This window comes from Mobula birostris, chromosome 23 (genome assembly GCF_030028105.1).
Source record: "Mobula birostris isolate sMobBir1 chromosome 23, sMobBir1.hap1, whole genome shotgun sequence".
Classification (NCBI taxonomy): Eukaryota; Metazoa; Chordata; class Chondrichthyes; order Myliobatiformes; family Myliobatidae; genus Mobula; species Mobula birostris.
The window spans coordinates 36,784,570-36,804,620 of NC_092392.1; the positions used below are offsets into that span (position 1 = coordinate 36,784,570).

Consider the following 20,051-nt stretch of genomic DNA (forward strand, 5'->3'; position numbering starts at 1 on the left):
TAAACGTTTTATATTCAATAAAAGTTAGTTTCTTTTTTCTCCAAATTCCTACATAATACAAGTAGTCTGAAATTATATTTGTGTTCAGCTTCAAATGCTCTATCCTAAACAAAACAAAATTCTACAGAAGCAACACTTTTCAAAAAAATGTGTTGTCCAGTGTTGTCTGCTTTATAGAAACTATCAGCCCCCATTGGGGAAATGTTCAATATTTTAAGTGCTCTTCAAGATTACAAAAATAAGTTGGGTTCCTCATGAATCAGACTTCTTTCCTCCATCTCTAGTTCCTCTGGACCCTCCTGATTACATAGGAAGGTTCAAAAGTGTTTCTCTTTTTGCTGAATTCCAAAGCTTCCAGTAACAATGTCATTGATGCTATGCTTTCCTTTTCAAAGCCGGCATAAACATGCCTCGTTAAATGGAACACAATGTCACAATAAAGCCAATTTGTGGCCACAGCTTAAAAAGAATTAAATGCCTGTTAAACTTCTAAGGAACAAAAGGAAGCAACATTTCTATAGAAGAAAAGAATAAAATTTATTCTGGGTATCAAAGCTGCATGAAACACTTAGAAAAGTAATGAAAGGCTTGGGCCAGTCATTATAGATCTTCAATGCACTACTTTGAGTTGTTTTTATGAAACACCACATATTTAACCACTGTGTGTTAAAAGCTTAATTCAGTAATTACGATACTGAAAAAATACATCTTCTTTTTGGATCTGTAACCAAGAATATCAAAGTAATTTTCAAAGTACTGTAATGTAGATAATACAGATTTTACTCTCTAGAAAGACCTACTGTGGCAGAATGTTTTAATATTTTTGCCATCATAGATACCTCCAGTATTTTGCATTATTTAAAAGTATGGACAGATATAATGTATGATGTATTTACTACTGCATTATGTCCCCAAACAAAGTGCACTTTATTTAAATATGCATACTGTGTATCCCGATGACTGGGTGATTTTATCCTGTGCGGTGATGGTCCATACATACGAGGCCGTAGAGTTGTCCAGCAACATGCAGCCCAACCAACAAAATGCACCAAATGCAAACAGCAGTTGACCAACAAAATCCTCCATGAGCAAACAGCAACTGGTTACAGGAATTCATTTATGCACCAGCAGATGATCCAGAGCCCATCTTAACCAACCAAGAGCTGACCAAATCCCAGCAGCTGCCAGCCAAGAGAAAAATCACCAAATCCTGATCACAAATAAACAGCAACTAACAGTCGACACATAGGCAATTACCAAAATTCAGCCTGTACCCAAAAGTGCAAAGATGGAAAGTAATGCTTGATCACCAGTGCTAAACAGGAACTATTAGCATTTCACGAGGAATTCTGCAGATGCTGGAAATTCAAGCAACACACATCAAAGTTGCTGGTGAACGCAGCAGGCCAGGCAGCATCTCTAGGAGGAGGTATAGTTGACGTCTCGGTCCGAAACGTCGACTGTACCTCTTCCTAGGGATGCTACCTGGCCTGCTGCGTTCACCAGCAACTATTAACATTTATCACTTTTGATTCACTCTCCGGATAGTTTGTTCTATGATCATTACATTGATAAATTACGATCTCCTTTGCTTGCAGGTGCCCCTCATCACCCATTCCCTTGCCGGTACAGTCAGAGCGCTTGGAGCTTGGTGCTGGATGTCGTTGTAACAATCAGGAGAGGGGGCTAGGTGCATGGATCCAGAGATATCAGCTTCTGGAGTAGTGACGGGAGAGGAGACAGCGAACAAAAGAATACGCAGATTCTTGCAAATCCAGAGGCTGCATCACTGTTAGCTCATACAGTCAGTTAGTTCAGCTCCTCCAATAACGCTCTGATTTTATCTAAAAGCAATTCCTTGTTCTAATGACAATATGAAACTGTGCAAAAGAGCAGGAGAAATAGAGTATCTACACAGTGTGTTCAAAATTAGGATAATTCTCCATATATTAAAAGCCAAAATCTGTTCTGTTATAGTGAGTCAATTGTAAAGTACAAAATGTATGGTTAAGGTTAATGACAAAAGAGAAAAAAAATTGGTATTTGTTTTTCGCATTATGGAATATTCTGCAAAACTGCCACTTAAAATGGGAAGGTATATTAATATTCGCAAAAGAATATGTTTAACTGGATAGCCACATTCACAGTTCCCAGTGAAAGATTGGGCTCTTTCTATGTTCAACAATTATGATTCTTCTCAAACTCCCATTAAATTAAAGTGGCCTGATGTACCAGTCCTGCGATTTTGTCTCAGGGCATCGCTGCCCATTAACTGAAAAAGTGACTAGGTACAGTATTGTGGAAAAGCTCTAGGTTACAGCACTGGTCTTGGACCTCACCTCACAGACAACCTCCAGAACCACAGATAGAATACTATAATACTGAACGCAACTCGTGTACACACTGCTGAACAATATCAGTGTAATGTCTTGGCATAACATTGTTCCTATTTTGAAGTCTGCCTGAATGTTTTCCAATGGATTTTGTATCTGGTACTCAAAATAAAAGTAATTTTGTACTAGTGTGCTCCTTGAAAAGTAAAAGCACTATTTTCAGAAAGAAAAAAATAGCTTAAGTTATTGATAAAGAAATCCAAATAGAATTAGTTGTCTTTTTTTAACTGATAAAGGACACAAACACTCTTTTCAGACAAATCCAATTAACCAATCACGGAATACAGTGTATATTATGGCTTTCAAATCATGATGAACAACAACTTGAAGTAGTTTTAGCTGCTGAAGATCTAGTTTTCTCTTTGTCATTGACAGTAACATTATGCTCTGGTTTCCCATCTCATGTCACCTCAAGTTGAAACAAATAACAATAGGCTCACTCTGCATTTTCTCTTCCTCATCAAAACAAATACAAATTTCTATTAAATACAGTAGAAAAAAAATGTGTCCTTTTGCAAACTTTGTTTTTCTTTATATAGATCAAAGAAGCAATAATAATAATTATTATTATATTATGACTGATCCATTATTACAGATAGGACAATCCTTAATAACCGTCCGGATATAATACTACAAGATAAACAAGCAAGAACAACTTACTAAATAGATACAGCCATTCCAAACACACATAGCATACAGAAATCAGTAAGTGGAAAACACCAGAAATATGCTGAATTAAAAGAGGAAATTGAAAGACTATGGAACATGAATAGGGTATATGTTATCCCAATTTTAAGATCTACACTGGTATTTTCCCAAAGTCACTGCACAATAGCATTAACCAATAAGGCCTGCACAGCAATACTTATTTAAGACTCAAGAAAGTCACTCTACTAAACACCACTTCAAGAGTCCAAAAGTTCCAAGCAATGGAGAAATGAGTATGGCTTGGCTCTGCCCATACCTCAGGTTTTACTAAATTGAGCTGAGAAAATAAACAATAGTATTAATAATATATAAGCTTCAATTACTTACCATCCACACAGGCTGGTTTTGCTCTTGTTGTGCCGGCAATCTGCCCCTTTTTACATGCACACCTAGCAGTTTGTCTGGCTATAGTCCTTCGTGGTTGACTGCTATCTTTGTCCAGGGTGACTATCTCACAAGTGCCTGCAGCAAGTTGACCTGACAGGAGAAAAATACAAACACCAGGTATTATTGTGTCCATGGAGACAGAGCAACAAGCAACAAAATCACATCCTTTAAACACTATTAAATTGGTTAGATAAATATGTAGGCAAAACAAAGTTTGAAAATCATTTAAATAATCTGCACACAGATAAATCATAGAGGCAAGCAATCACAGAAAGAAGTGACTTCTTGGCCTTTCAAGCTTGCTCAACCATGCAATAAGATGTCAGCTAATTGTCTACCTCAATACAAAATACTAATTACAATACAATACTAACGGAGTGGCACAGTGAACTAGCCGTTAGAACAATGCTTTGCAGTACCAGCGACCTGGGTTCAGTTCCTGCCACTGCCTGCAAGGAGTTGGTATGCTTTCTCTGTGACCAGATGGGTTTCCTCCGGGTGCTCCAGCTTCCTCCCACAGTCTAAAGAACTACTGGTTGACAGGTTAACTGGTCATTGTGAGTTATCCTGTGATTAGGCTAGGATTAAATCAACAGATAATAGGTGCAGGAGTACGCCATTCGGCCCTTTGAGCTAGCACCGCCATTCATTGTGATCATGGCTGATCATCCACAATCAGTACCCCGTTCCTGCCTTCTCCCCATATCCCTTGACTCCACTATCTTTCAGAGCTCTACCTAACTCTTTCTTGAAAGCATCCAGAGAATTGGCCTCCACTACCTTCTGAGGCAGAGCATTCCACAGATCCACAACTCACTCGGTGAAAAAAATCAGGGGATTGCTGGGCGGTATGGCTCGAAAGGCTGATTCCACATTGTCTCAAATAAATTAAATAAATAATTAAATACTATATTCCCATGCCCTCTCCCTTTTATTCATGTTGCTATTTGTCTATAGAAAAATTTCTCCATCAAAACAATATTCAATTAAAAGGTTTCTATACACTCTTTAGTTGCTAATTCCACCCCTCAAGTACTCCCAACCTTTTTTATGCCATGGACCCTTATCATTAACTGAGGGGACCACAGGCCCCAGTATGGAAACCCCTCAGGCCAATGAAGAAAGAGCACAAAAGATATCCTTTGATCTATTGTTTTCCTGCTGGCTATCAAGTATATTTCTACAGTATTCACAGTTAGCAACGTTTAGCCCATTATCTTCCGGGCCGTGTATTTTAACTGGCTGTGTAATGGTCTAGTATGGGAGTCCACTGCACAGGATCAAAGTAAGCTGCAGAGAATTGTAAACTCAGTCAGATTCATCATGGGCACTAGCCTTCATAGTATCCAGGACACCTTCAAGGAGTGATGTCTCAAAAAGGTGGCATCCATCATTAAGGGCTCCCATCACCCAGGTTATTCACTGCTACCATCAGGAAGGAGGTACAGGAGCCTGAAGGCACACACTCAATGATTCAGGAACACCTTCTTTCTCTCTGCCATCTGATCTCCAAATGGACACTGAACCCAGAAACACTACCTCACTAGGTTTCTATTTCTATTTTTGCATTGCTTATTTAATCGGCGGGAGGAGAAGATGGTGGCGCGCCGCTCGTGCGCAGCTCTCCGGTGAAAATGATATCGTATCCGTTAAATAGGGGCCATGGACAATTCTGATTTGATGGAGAATGGACGTGAAAGCACAGAGGAACATCTGGAGAAATTTCTGAAACGCCCGCTTGCTGCTGTCGTTACTGTTTGGTCGTGAATCTTTCGGAGGGTGGCCTCAAAATCCCCGGCCTTGCCTGGTTTTGGCGACCGAGAAGGAGGTTGAATCGTTCGAACAGAGATGGCGCTCGGTACTCAGTGTCGGAGAGCTGATCAGAGCTCGAAGTTTTTGGATGACTCAAGGTCGGACTGTGGTAGGCATGGCAGGGAGAGTTTTTCTTCCTTCTCCCGTGAGATGTGGGACATTTGAGAAACTTTGAACTTTACTGTGCTCACGGACTTCTTCATCAAGTTATGGTATTATTGCACTGTTGTAACTATATGTTATGTAGTTTTGTCAGTTTTTTCAGTCTTGTCCTGTGTTTTGTTATATCACATCAGAGGAAATAATGTATCATTTCTTAATGCATGCATTACTAAATGACAATAAAAGAGGACTACGTGTCTTCATAATCATAATAATTCAACTATTTAACATATGTACTGACTGTAATCCACTTTTTTCTATTATTATGCAGTGCATTGTACTGCTGCTGCATATCAACGTTTCATTATATGCCGGTGATATTAAACCTGATTCTGATTTCAAGTGCGTATCTGTGTACTTTTAGAATATTTAGAGAGTTCCTGACATGTTCTAGATTTAAACTACCCACTCGGTGAAATATTCTTTCTCAAATCCCCTCTAAACCCCCCGCCCCCTTACCTTAAACCAACTCTCACTGGTTAAAGCATCTAGGAAAGGAAAAGCTTCATCAAATGATACCCTAACTATCCTCCTCAAATCTGCATACCTCCATCAGTTCACCCTTTAGTCTCTTGAACTAGTCTCCTACATGGCACCTTGTCAAAGGCCTTATTGAAATCCATAAAGACAATACCACTCCACTACTTACATCAATACATTGAATTTTCACAGTGGTAACAAAATTGAATTGGATAGATAGGATCTCCCCTGACCAAAACCAAGCTCTCTTTGATTAATCCTTGCCAGTGACATTAATCTCACAGTTTTTTAATTAACCCCCCTAATTATCTTGCTGATCCCTCCTGCCCTTGAATAAAAGGTACTATGCCTGCTGACCTTCAATCATCTGACAGTGTGACAATGGCCAGAGAAGGTGTGAACATTTCTGGCAAGGATCGAAGAATTGCTAATGCCACCAAAAGTAGTTGATTTCAGTCCCAAATTTCCTACTTGCATTGTCCTAGATATATCAGCTAGTGGTAACACCTCCCCATGTCCCATGTGTGTTTTCTTCATTCGTGACCAATTGTCAGCACAGCAAAGCAGAGCAATGGAGGGATCAGGGTCCCAGAATCTAGATTACAGGCACAGCAAAAGAAAGGTAAGGGCTTTTGTACCTGGCTTGTGGCACAGCGGCACTCTCAGAGATATATCTTGCCTTATACAATATGTTCTCCAATAACTGCATTTTGCATTACTAATGCAAACTGGGAGGCTGGGTGAAGATATATCTCTATCAAAAGTGGCGTAGAGATTATGGTTTGTGGTCTATGGCCTCTGCCTAAGCTTTATGTTCTGTGGTCTATGGTCTCTAGCCTAAGCTCCACTAGCCTGCAGGTCACACTTGGGCAAGGTGTAGCACCTGCTAAGCCCCTTGATCTGGGTCACGTGAAGCCATGGGAGAAGGTGGTGGATGCCCATATGAGCAGCTGGTGCACATCACAGGTCCTGGCTATATAATTTCTAATGCCAGGCAATCTCTGAAGAGTATTGATAATGGCTGGGGACACCCATCTTGTAACAACACTCAGAAGAAGGCAATGGCAAACCACTTCCATAGAAAAATTTCCCAATAATAATCATGGTCATGGACAGGCCATGATCACCCACGTCATACTATATGGCACATAATGAATGAATGAAATTGCCATTAGCACTCTCATTTCTTGAAATGAATCCTGTGCACTAGCAAGTTATTTCACAATGTCTTTCTTTCATTTTTTTTTATAGATTGTTCAGTTCCACTTGCAGCCCACCTATCTGCATGAATTATTCCACTGTTACAACACAAGGTTATTTGAGTTACTGTCATTTTCCTGTCAGTTTGAACTAGACTGGCTATTGTCCTCTGACCTCTCTCATTAACAAGGCATTTTTGCCCACAGAGCTGCCATTCACTGAATGCTTTAGGTTTTTTTCCCACACATTCTTTGTATTTAGAGACTGTCTGAAAATCCCAGGAGATCTGCAGTTTCTGAGATACTCAAACCATGCAGTCTGGCACCACTAACCATTCCACGGTCAAAGTCACTTAGATCACATTTCTTCCCCAATCTGACGTTTGGTCTGAACAACAACTGAAACTCTTGACCATATCGGCATGCTTTTATGCAATATATTGCTGCCACATGATTGGTTGATTATATACACTGTATTTGCATTAACAAGCAGTGTACAAGTGTAACTAATACAGTGGCCCCCAAGTGCATATTAAAACTCCAATAATTCCCCATGTTTGGAATATCAGTGGATCAGGACAGGCAGTTACATCAGATTACTAAATGTTATTGTACTAATAGCCTTAACAAGCTTCTAATTAACTTACTTTTAAAAAAGATGTTCAGCTGTATTATTGCAAAAAGTTTTCCAGTGTATCAGCTTAAGATAAAGGGAGCAAAATGGGAAGTGGAGGGGGGACTGGGAAGCTAGTGATGGAAGAGAAAGTGGGAAGCAGAGAAATGGTGAGTTTAAAAGGAGAACCCAGTGAGCCAACTGCTGAATTATTGAGATTTCTGACCAGTTAGAGGATTATCAAAGTTTTACTGTACTTGGGTACTGTTGTATATTTTCATTTAGATTCAGCAGTGTAACATCATGTGGCCTTACATTATAATTCACATGTTGGAATGAATTCTTTGCTCTTGTATTCTATCTCTACACCGATAAACACAAATAACCTGAGTCTTTTTTTTAATACTTTATTTTCAAAATTTTCAAAAAAAAAAATGAAATCAACAAAAACATACCAGCTCAGACATATATAAAAAAGAAATAAGCAAAAAAAAAACATAACATTGGAGGGATGCGTACTGTACAAAGTGCTCAAAAATACTAAACATTAAATCTCAAATGAGGGCCGTGAGAAATCAGCTGGGAGGAAATTGCTCATCCGCCCCCGGCCTCGTCCAGGTAGGCAAGAAATGGATCCCAGGTAGCTAAAAATTTTTTAATTGAATTGGTTCTTTAGAACCTAAGTTTCTCCATCTGTATGACTGAGATCATATCAACCATCCATCTCCGAAATGAAGGGGGAAAGGGTGATTTCCATTCCCTCAAGATAAGTCTTTTGGCAACAATCATCCCCAGCATCAGAGACTGTTTGCAGGGAAACAAATAGTAGATTGCGAGCAGCCGAATATAGCGAGACCAGCTTCCAAGAGGAAGGATCTTTTATAGGCCTTTTGAGTACCAGTCGAATATTTTGGACCAAAATCCAGTCAGTAATGGGCAAAACCAAAAGGTTTGTGACAACGTGGCTTCCATCCCTTGGCATCTATCACACATTGGCAAGACAGAAGGGTAAATCCTGTGCAATCTAAGTTTAGAGTAATGGAGACAGTGGACAACTTTAAACTGGATCAGTTGGTGCCTGCTGTTAACAGAGCAAGCCTGTATCATAGACAAACACTTATCCCAGGCAGCTTCAAATGATTCAATGGCCAACTCCTCTCTCCAGGCATCTCTAATCTTCACAGTAGACACTACAGTGCAATTATCAAACAAACATACAAACTTAGAAACGAGTTGCCTGGAACCTGAGTATTCTTACATGGTTCCTATCAGTATATGGGACTGACCTTTGTCCTATTGCTTTCTCTAAATGTATAATATCCTATATCCACATATTGAATTCCATGTCATTCTTCCTGTCTGCCCAGAGTATTGAAATTTTCTTGAAATATGCAGCTTTCTTTGTCCTTTTTGCTCAAACTGTTTTGATATTTTTCCATCAGGTCCATGGCAAGATCACGTATGTGTCCAAGTAACAACTACTTCTTCCTCTCACTAATGTGGCACCCTGTGGCAGACAGCCCAATGTGTCCTGGGTAGAATTGCTGGCCAGCAGTGCCTTACAAGGGATGTGCTCTCTCACAGTCAACATGAGAATTCAGAGCAGGAGGAAGGAGCACAAATCTGACTAAACAGCCAGCAGCATTGTGACCCCAATAAAACAATTAAAAAGGTTTTAACCTTCTTAGTCACAAACAAGAGAAAATCTGCAGAAAGGTCTCAGCCCGAAACGTCAACTATACTCTTTTCCATAGATGTTGCCTGACCTGCTGATTTCCTCCAGCATTTTGTGCGTGTTGCTTAAACTTCTTAGGTCTGATTTTTGCTTAACCTACAATTTATGATGGATTTCATCAACGTAGAGGAGGATGACCCCAGCAGATTCATAGGTGAAGTGTTGCCTCACCTGGAAGGACTATTTGAGCCCTTGAATGGAGGTGAGGGAGCAGATGAATGGGCAGGTGTAACACTTTGGCTGCTTACAGGGATAAGTGCCAGGAGGGAGTTTAGTGGAAGATTTAGTCTGAACTGCAAATCAGTTTTTGGCAAACTTGCAACCCCCTTTTAAAAAAAGGCATGGACTTTGAGGTCAGCAGCCATGTTTCACAATAATGAGGAAATTTTCCCACAAAAATCCAGAAAACTGATATGAATGTTGCCTCCTTTAAAGTTAGATGATGTTAGTATTCTTCTTGCTCCAGTTGTCCACCAGTGATCCTGTCATCCAGCGCAATGTATAGTCAACAACCACAATAAAAAAGTTCTCACAGACAGTAAAGCTGAAACAGAAGAGCTTTATAATGGAGACTGGAAAAAATCTTTTTTGCATACTCCAATCTTTAAAATTGAAGCCGAAGTATTAGAGAGTCTGTCTGCAGCACTTGAGTTCCTTCAGTGCCATGAACAAACTTTTGCAAAATTTCAGTTTCTTCTTTAAATCTATTTGCAACTCTTTCAAAAATATAGACATTAGAAATATTAGCCCAAGGGAACAATAATGCATACTTAATATGATTGGGGCCAGCCTGAAAGATTATTATGCAATAATTACTATTTAATAAGCTATTGAACTATAAAACAAAGAGCTAGATTTTCAAGGACTTCACTTCCAAAATAAATAAGAATAGTCTGGGAATACCATAGCTCAGTATTTTTTGTGAACTGAGCTGAAGAAGATTGTAATAGGGCAGCTAGTAGGGAGTAAATTAGCAATGACACTTCTTTAACTAAGCCTTGGACTAAGCCAGAAGTTGCTGCTGTTTTCCTTTATTGCAAAGAGCCCAGAGTATCATTATTATTCTCACTCCAAATTGCGGCCTGAATTAATTCATTAAAACTTTTTGAGTCACTTTAACATTTCATAAAATCTGGAACATTCACACTAACCCATTAATTAAGTGATTAACTCAAGTGTATGAAATGCAACTAGGCAGAAAGTAGACTGAAAATTTAACTTGCCCATTATAATTTATTTACCGATTCAATTCAACACTAGGAAAGGAAAAATACTCATTTTCACTTAAACAGAAAAGCATTAGCCTCTAATTACAAAGTCTGCAGGATTCCACATAGAATGTGACACAAAGGTTGCAGCATCTTTAGGGAGAAAAGTGATGGTATCATTTTAAATGCAATATATCAACATCACTGCATCGAACTGCTGGAGCTACTGCATAACTCTCTGCAGGCACTATGTTATCATTACTATTAAAACTTATACTGCACATCCAAATGCAGTCAAAAAGCTCAAACTGAATATTTTACAAATTTAGCAACTTGAGATATAAAGATCATCTAATTGAAAATTTTTTTCCCATTTCTCTATAGTTAGGGAAAGTTGAAGTTCCCTTTCCCATTCATTTTTGATTTTATCAGATATATCTGGCAGTAATTTCATAATTATATCATCAATTATTACTATTAATCCCTTCTGCAAAGGATTAAAACCTAAAATTTTATCAAAAATGCCAGAAGGATTTGAAGTCAGAAAGGTAGGCAACGTAGTATTTAAAAAAAATTGTTATTTGTAGGTATCTTAAAAAATGGGATCTAGGCAAATCAAATTTCTCAGATAACTGCTCAAAAGACATAAAGCAGTTATCCAGAAATAGATCACAAAAACATGTTATACCTTTTGTTTTCCATATCAAAAAGGCTTGGTCCATTACCGAGGGTTGGAAAAAGAACATTCCAATGGTTTTCTCAAACCATATTAAGTTTAAATTTAGAGAAAATTAGAAGTGATATTTTTGACCCTTCGGTTAAATTTGAAGAAATTTGGAAACCTTTTATGCAACATTTTCATATGATGTAATCTGACCTTTCCGAATCTTTTTTCTAAACTTAAATTATATGATGAGAGGAGCGGAGTTAACGGCATTATTGAACGTGTCTGATACAAGCTGTTGGTCTAGCCCTGTTTTGCTTCTTTTTGGGTTTTTTTTCTCTTTTTCTTTTGGGGTTTTTTTTGTTTATATATTTTTTTTCTTTTTATTTCTTTTTTTAATGTTTAATCTCATTATGAGTTTGGAAGTCTTTTATATCTATGTTACTTAAAATTCATTTTATATATGCTGATGAACATTTTTCCAATCTCTTTGTACCAACTTTGTTATAATTTTGTGTATAATTTTGAAAAATTAATAAAAAGATTTAATATAAAGATCATCATCAACATCATTATGTGCCGTGTTGTGCTGTGGGCAATCATGGTTTTTGACCATGATTGTTCTTGGCAAGTGTGTTTACAGAAGTGGTTTGCCATTACCTTCGTCTGGGCAGTGTCTACAAGATGGGTCACCCCAGCCATTATCAAACCTCTTCAGAGATCGTATGCTGATGTCAATGGTCGCGTAACCAGGACTTGTGATATGCACTAGCTGCTCATACGACCAGCCACCACCTGCTCCCATGGGTTCAAGTGACCCTGATCGGGGGGTGGGGGTTAAGAAGGTGCTACACCTTGCCCAAGGATGACCTGCAGTCTAGCGAAGGGAAGGAGCGTCTTACACCTCTTTTGGTAGAGATGTAACTCCACACCACCGCGCAAGAGACAGCATTAATTAGCACCATATCACCTTTTTCAGGGACACTCAGAAGTACAAAATAACCTTCTGATATGCAGTCATTGCTGAGCGTCCAAGCTGGAGAATCACTTTAAATGATCACTTTGAATTTCTTGTTTCATGCCAAGGAAAGGTAGTGAAAGCAGGCTTCAAGAATAAGAAAAGAAATTTTAACAAGATTGTAGGACAACTGCAGGGGAGAGGCACTAATTTAGTTCTATTTGACAGAGCTGCAACTGGTGCAGACAGACAAATTCCTATTCTGATTTATTCTCTAAGTCTATCAAATATTGGCTTGCAATCCGTAAATGAACTATTGAAACAGACATGGTCATTATATTGTCAGTGATACCGCCTGAGCTGAAGAACAGCATCTATGAGACCCCTAGTATGATATTGAAGCGTCAGGCTCAATTACAAACACATGAAATGGCATGAGATTGGAATGAATTCAAAACCTTCTGTCTGCAAAGTGAGTGTGCTACCAATTGTATCTGCAAAAAGAAGGCATGAAATGCACAGATATCTCCCAGAGGACCGACTTAAAGTGCTTCATCAGAACAGTTAAACAAATCCCTTGAGCTGAGTTGGATGGTGATAGGAAAGACGTTCCTTGTCAGATCCTCCACCAACAGCCAAAGAGGCGGCTGGGTCCAGGCCCAAGTGACAGAACCCAATGTTTGGATGACTACTTAAGCACCGGGCCAGATTGAACAGGTCAGGATGTTGGTAACTGAGGTGAGGACCGGGCCAGCTCAGCTCCCTACCCTGCGACGTTTACTCAGCTCTGCATTGAACTAGGGGTCCTTGGACGGGCTCGCTTTGTGGACTTCAGTTTTGAACGCTGTTTGCTTGTTTTTATTGTTTGCATGATTTGTTTTTTTTTGGCACATTAGATATTTGATGGCTTTTTTCTTAATTGTTTCTTGTTTTGTGACTGCCTGTTAGGAGACAAATCTCAAGGTTGCATAATATATACATACTTTAATAATAAATGTACTTTGAACTTTGAAACCTATAAATATCTACTCCTGAAATTGTGCATTTCAGAAGATAATCAAGAAAACTTTTTGTCAAGATTCATCTCAAACAACTAAGCAGCCAGGGCTTGGTGCTCTGCAAACTGCTCCCAGGAACAAATATCAATGACGCGGATAGACCATCAACTCAGGGCACCACATCCTCTGGTCTGCCCAAAACTCGCTCTTCTCCAAGTATGAGAAGCTGTCCACAGGGACGTCCATTTAGAACGGAGATGAAGAGGGATTTCTTTTGCCAGAGAGTGAAGAATCTGTGGAATTTGTCGCCACAGGCGGCTTTGGAGCCCAAGTCAATGGGTGTATTTAAGGCCTTGATCAGTCAGAGCATGAAGGGATACGGAGAGAAGGCAGGAGGTTTGGGCTGAGCGGGAAATGGTGAGGCAGGCTTGATGGGCCAAATGACTAATTCTCCTCCTATATCTTATGGTCTATAAGGTCCACAGCTATTTGTTGAGCGCACTGCTGAAGCTTAATGAGACCTTCATAAATGCTCAAGTTAAGGCCCCCCTGCCATTGCACACTGCGGAACTGGAACCTGCGTAAAATTCCTTTAAGACAATTTCATGGAGTAATCTACAGAAAGGAAAACCAACACCATGCTGAGGTAACAGGAGTGAAATAACAATCTGAGATAACAGGAGTGAAATAACATGGTGAGGTAACAGGAATGGAATAACATGTATTACACTGAAAATGGTGAAGATATTCTATTACAGGTTGAGAACCTCATATCAGAAATTCCAAAATCCAAAAAACTTGTGAAATCCAAATTTTTTTGAGCGCTGACATGACATCACAAATGGAAAAATCCACAAGATGCTGGGAAGGTTCCCAGGCGATGCCCAGGTCTCTGCACACCACAGACACAGACAATTCTGATAAGTAACCTCACATATGTAATGAACGGAAGTTAATGAAAAATAGAAAATGAAACAGCATAAATCAAACAATGAAGATCTTGATCCTGTATGGTCACTGTCAGTGTGAACACAGAGCGCCTATCGGTATGCCGATTATAAAACAAGCAAAGATCTATCACGATGAATTGAAAATATAAGGTAATTGTGAATATTCAGTAGGTTGGTTGCAGAAATTTAAGAGAATGTACAGCATTATAATTTTAAAGTGTCTGCCGCTCACGAAAATATAGCACCAGAACAATCATACAACGCTAATTGGTTTTATACCTTACATACTAGCGTCCAATTTTTAAAGAGTCGCTGATGAAAATCTAACACCAGAACAAGTCTACAATGCTGAATGTTTTTATACCTTACATAAAACCTTTAAAAAGTAAAATACAAATAGAGTGCACTGTAACCTTTTAATAAACACACAGCATCATAGGTGGAGACTGAGAGCCTGCCATTATTTGTAGTTGTTCAACAGCTGATTCAGGTATTCTCCCAATGCTGCTGTGCTGCATTTGTCTCCCTGAACACATTATGTTTTCATCACATTAATGGTATGTCATAACTTTTACTGTTAAGTACATACGTGTGATGAACAAGTGTAAGACCAAGACAGCTTACCAGTAGCACGTAAATTCAGAGTCAGAAATGATGGCAATCCCAAGCTATCTGATTATATATCGCCCTGTTTCTCAACTTCAATACATTTTTGATGAAAGCAAATAGGACATTAGGTCTCCTAATCTCCTTTCTGCTAATACTATGTAATGTGTATACAAGAATAACTAGATCCTTTTTGTATCATATTCACCTGCAGTCCTTCTTCATTTAGATAATAATTCATCATTAGATTCCTCCTATCACAGTGCGTAACGTCATACTTTTATACATTAGACTTCATTTTCTAAGGTTTTGCCAACTCAGGCTCCCTATCCAGATTCCATTATACAATCCAAATATCTTCTTTTCAACATGTCCTCCCAAAAACTTTCAACTGGTAGGCAAACTTTGACCTGACACTTTGCCTCTCCTCCAGGACATTAATATATATAGTAAATAACTGAGGAGCAAGTACTGATCCACGGGGCCCTCCACTAAGTAAATCCTTCCCACCTGAAGACCCAAAGATTCCAAGCCTGTCGGCTGTGTGGTGACCAATATTCATCATACTGCCCCTAATAACATGAACTCATCTAATGAGCATCATCAGTAGTCACATGGTACCTTATCAAATGTCTTTTCTGTCAGAGTGAATATATTTCAGTTAATGTTAACCTTGTTAGAGAAGTGTACAAATGAATTTTGTTTAACAGAGCAAGATTTTTGGAAGTGTTATTGTGATATATTAACTTTACTGTATTCTTCAAGTACAATAACATTTCTAAGCATAATTTTAATTTAATATCCACAGCAAAGAACTCCTGAGAATTTTTGTTCTCATATTGACAACATTCCCCATAGTCATTCTGGCACTAGTTTTAGTCTATAGTTAATTTGCAGCGATGTCTATGGCAACAATTCTGAGAAAGGTAATCTGCGTTAGTTTTCCATGGATGTGATCAATTGCACAAACCTGGCTAGAGTGTTTCTTTGAGAGAGAGAGAGAGAGAGAGACAGACAGACAGAGAGACAGAGAGAGAGAGAGTGTGTGTGTGTGTGTGTGTGTGTTTGTTTGTTTGGGCCACACTGACGCACTGGATTGCCTCAGTAAAAACATCCTGCTGCCCTCTCAGAATAGCTTTGATTGTTGGTGAAGCACTACCAACAGGCTTCTCAAATGCTGTCAGCATCCAGACAGGTGGACCATATGACATTGCACTTTTCACTCGTGCCCTGCAGTTGATGGAAAGACTTGGGATATCAGCAGATAGAATACCCAACCTCTGCCCTGTTTTATAATCATGATCTTTATGTAGTTGATCCAGTTGAGTCTCTAGTCAATGGCAAACCACAGATCATTGACGATGGGGATCTGGCAATAGTAAAGTTGTTGAATGAATGATAAGATACAATGTTTGTGTGATCAGTTAACATATACCATTTCTGTTTCAGACATACTCCTGAGTTGCTGCCAGGTATGCCGTATGTAGCCTCCATCAAAACATTCTAGTCTCCACCTTGAACCAAGATTGATGCATTTGGTTGATACTAATGGTAGAGTGAGAGATATTGTATACTGGGCCATGAATTTAGGGATGGGATGAGAGTCTATGTCCCTGCTATTGCTTGTGATACACAGTGACTCATGGCTGCCCAGTTTCTGAGCTGCCAGATTTGTTCTGAATCTATCCTGTTTAGCATGTTTATCTGACATTTGCAAAGATTCCAAGTCACCTGACCAGCTAAAGGAAAAGTAAATTATTATTTTCGATGGGAACGTTTTAATGACTTGAAAATTCACATGCTTGCACATGTTTAAAACAACAAATTACACTCACTTAATTAAACAAGTGTAAGACAAACGCTGCTTAGTGGCAGTACACAAATTCAGAGTCCGAAATGACAGTGATCAAAACTCCCAAATAAAAAGCAAAATCCAAAGCACTTCTAGCCTCAAGCATTTCGGATAAGGGGGTACTCAACCCACATATACTTCTGTAAGTTTAATGAATAATTGAAAAGTGATTCAAACCACCGATGTTCATAGAAATTGTGAAAAAAATTCAAGCAATGACAGAGTTACTTGGGGTATTGTGCATATTTTTGTTTATTCTCTTGAAGCAAAATTGTTACTAGACAAGAAAGAATGCAGAAAAGATCTACTAGAAAAATTGTCTGCAATTGAACAAAAGGATGGGTTTAAGATTTGAGGCAAGAGATTTAACAGGGACATTAGGGCAGCTTCTGGCACAGTGATATGTATTTGGATCAAGCTGCCATAAATAGTGGCTGAAGTTTAGTCAACGTCAAAGTACAGTCAGTATCAAAGCGTGTATGCAAGGACAACCCTGACGTTTGTCTTCCCACTGGCAGCCATGAAACAAAAAGAGAACTCCATGGAACCTGTTCAAAGAAAGTCATCAGACCCTCAATGTGCAATAAGAAAAAAGAAATCACTCTATTGGCAAAAAAAGAGCTGGAAACACAGAAAATGAAACGCCAAACCACATACCACTAAAACAATCAAGCCATATTCAGTTCAGCTCAGTTCAGTTCAAACTAGCACTGTGCTGTTTGTTAACCTGATACATTAGCAACTTTTAAAAGGCATCCAGGTAAGAGAGGAGAGGTTTAGGGGGACATGGGGTAAGTGTAGGCAGACAGAACTAGCATGCTGGGCAACATTGTTGAATGAGTTGGGCCGAAGGGCCTGATTCTATGTTGCATTCCACTATAAAGCCCTCCCCACCATTGAACAGATCTACTCCGAGTGCTGTCGCAGGAAAACAACATCCATCATCAAAGACCCCTATCACCCATGCTCCCGTCTCACTGCTGCCATCAGGAATGAGGTTTGGGAACCTCCTGACCCACACCAGCAGGTTCAGGAACAGTTATTACCTCTCAACCACCAGGTTCTTGAAACAATGGGGATAACTTCACTCAGCTCATTACTGAACTGTTCCCACAATCTATGGACTCACTTTCAAGAAATTCAACTCATGTTCTCAATATGTATTGCTTATTTATTCATTTTTTTGTTTTGTATTTGCACAGTTTGTTGTTGTTTGTGTATTGGCCCTTTCTCCGTCCTGTTGGGTGCGGTCTTTCATTGCTCCTAATGTGTTTCTTGGATTTACTGAGAATTCCCACAAGAAAATGAACCTCAAGGTTGTATATGGTTACATCTATGTACTTTGATAATAAGCTTACTTTGAACTTTGAAATGACTGGTTAATTTGCAAGTAGAGAAGTCCTTAGGTACCTATAAACTCTTCCTTAAAACATTGACATAACTAGTTAATCTTTTTTCAAGAGTTGTTGCATATATTCAGGGAAAATGTTGACTCAAAACCTCTCATATTAATGAATTGATTGCATTTAACATACGTCTAAAAGAGTATACAGGATTTAAATACTTTGTCTAATTTAAAAATTAAAGCCAGGATAATTAATCGTTCCCTCAGTACTACAAAAGCCTTAACCTTCAATCTTGCAACAACATGAACGTCGAAGCCAAATGTTGAAAACAAACTGTTGTTGCAAAATCAAACAGTACAAAGAGATAATATTATACTCCCACTTTGCACCAAGCATTTCTAAGTGACCTATGACATAGGCCGGATACAACCTCAAGACTCTGCTACATTACCCTGCCAACCTACCTCAGTAACCTCCTGCTCTAGTGTGCCTCTTCCATTTATTCTATCTCTTGGCCTTTGAGCCAACCGAGTTCCAATTACAAAACCCAGAAAGTCTGTGGATGCTGGAAATCCAAAGCAACACACCCAAAATGCAGGAAAACTCAGCAGGTCGGGCAGCATCTCTGGAAATGAACAGTTGACGTTTAGGGCTGAGACCCTTCTTCAGGACTGATAAGGAAGGGAGAAGATGCTGGAAGAAGAACATGGCGGGAGGGGAACGAGGCTAGCTGGAAGGTGATAGGTGATACCAGGTGGGTGGGAAAGGTCAAGGGCTGGAGTATAAGGAATCAGATAGGAGAGGAGAGGGAACCCAGGGGGAAGTGATAGGCAGGTGAGAAGAAGTAAAAAATCAGAATGGGGAACAGATGAAGTAGGGGGGAGTTCCAATTAGTGCAGCTTTTGAGGTCAGTTGATGCTATGGGCTCAGAACCATTGTAGTCCAAGTTGTTGACTTTCCAAAGTCTATTAATTTAAAAGTTATTGCAGGCAGACACTTTTTCAGGTCTTGAGCCAGAATTCAAACCTAGATCCCAGTGACAGAGATAAAAAGATCTTTTACATTCATTATACCATCCGGCTCATTTTCACATCTCACATTCACAGGTACACACAACATTTTCTGCATTGAAATACAATATACCAATAAAGTGGTAATCTGCTACAATAAAAAGGGCATTGGGTAACTGAAATACCAAGATGACTAACTTTTATTTTGAACCTTTTGTTTTCACAGGTCATTGCACATCAGTTCCTGGGCAGTGAAAAATTTCTCAACTACAAGGTCAATGCTGTAATGCTGGCAGACACAATAGCTAAAAATATGAATGCAAAACCTGTCAAATAACAATGAAATAAAAAAATGATTATTAATTCCTGCTAATGCAAATTCGCAAAGTGAATGGGAGTGATGGTGGATAGGACATGAACTGCCACTGACTCATAAATATAATCAGAATTTTGTTTTTTTATTTATTGTGATACAGCGTGGAATAGGCCTTTCTGTCCCTTTGTGCCGTACAGCCCAGCAGTCCCTCGATTTAACACAGGAAAATTTGCAATGACCAATTGACCTACTAACTAGTATGTCTATGAGCTGTGGAAGGAAATCGGAGCACCCACAGAAAACGCACATGGAGAATGAACAAACTCCTTACAGACAGCGTCGGGATTGGACCCCCTGGTACTGTAAAGCATTGTGCTAAACACTATGCTACCATGCCACTTAATTGGTAAACTATGTAAATGGTGGTGATTTTAATTTCTGGTAGGTACAAACTAACTTCCTGGAGGGGTAAATAATATCACAACGCAGGTAGATCTGAACAATCTGCTGGGGCTTCACATGGGAGGGAAATCCAAGAACTTATTACTTAGCAGTGATTAAGAGCATTAAAAATAGTAAACAAGAGAAAATCTGCAGATGCTGGAAATCCAAGGAACAGACACAAGATGCTGGAGGAACTCAGCAGGCCAGGCG

The 20,051-nt window shown here is 39.2% G+C and overlaps 1 protein-coding gene across 4 annotated transcripts in view; it reads right to left on the bottom strand.

Annotated features, from left to right (window-relative positions):
• Positions 1–20,051, bottom strand: part of LOC140186825 (chemokine-like protein TAFA-5) — an 854,343-nt gene that overhangs the window by 415,152 nt on the left and 419,140 nt on the right. For all 4 annotated transcript variants that reach the window (XM_072241436.1, XM_072241437.1, XM_072241435.1 and 1 more), the window contains exon 2: positions 3,429–3,578. In XM_072241436.1, coding sequence (XP_072097537.1) covers positions 3,429–3,578 — 150 coding nt within the window. The remainder of the gene's footprint in view (positions 1–3,428; positions 3,579–20,051) is intronic.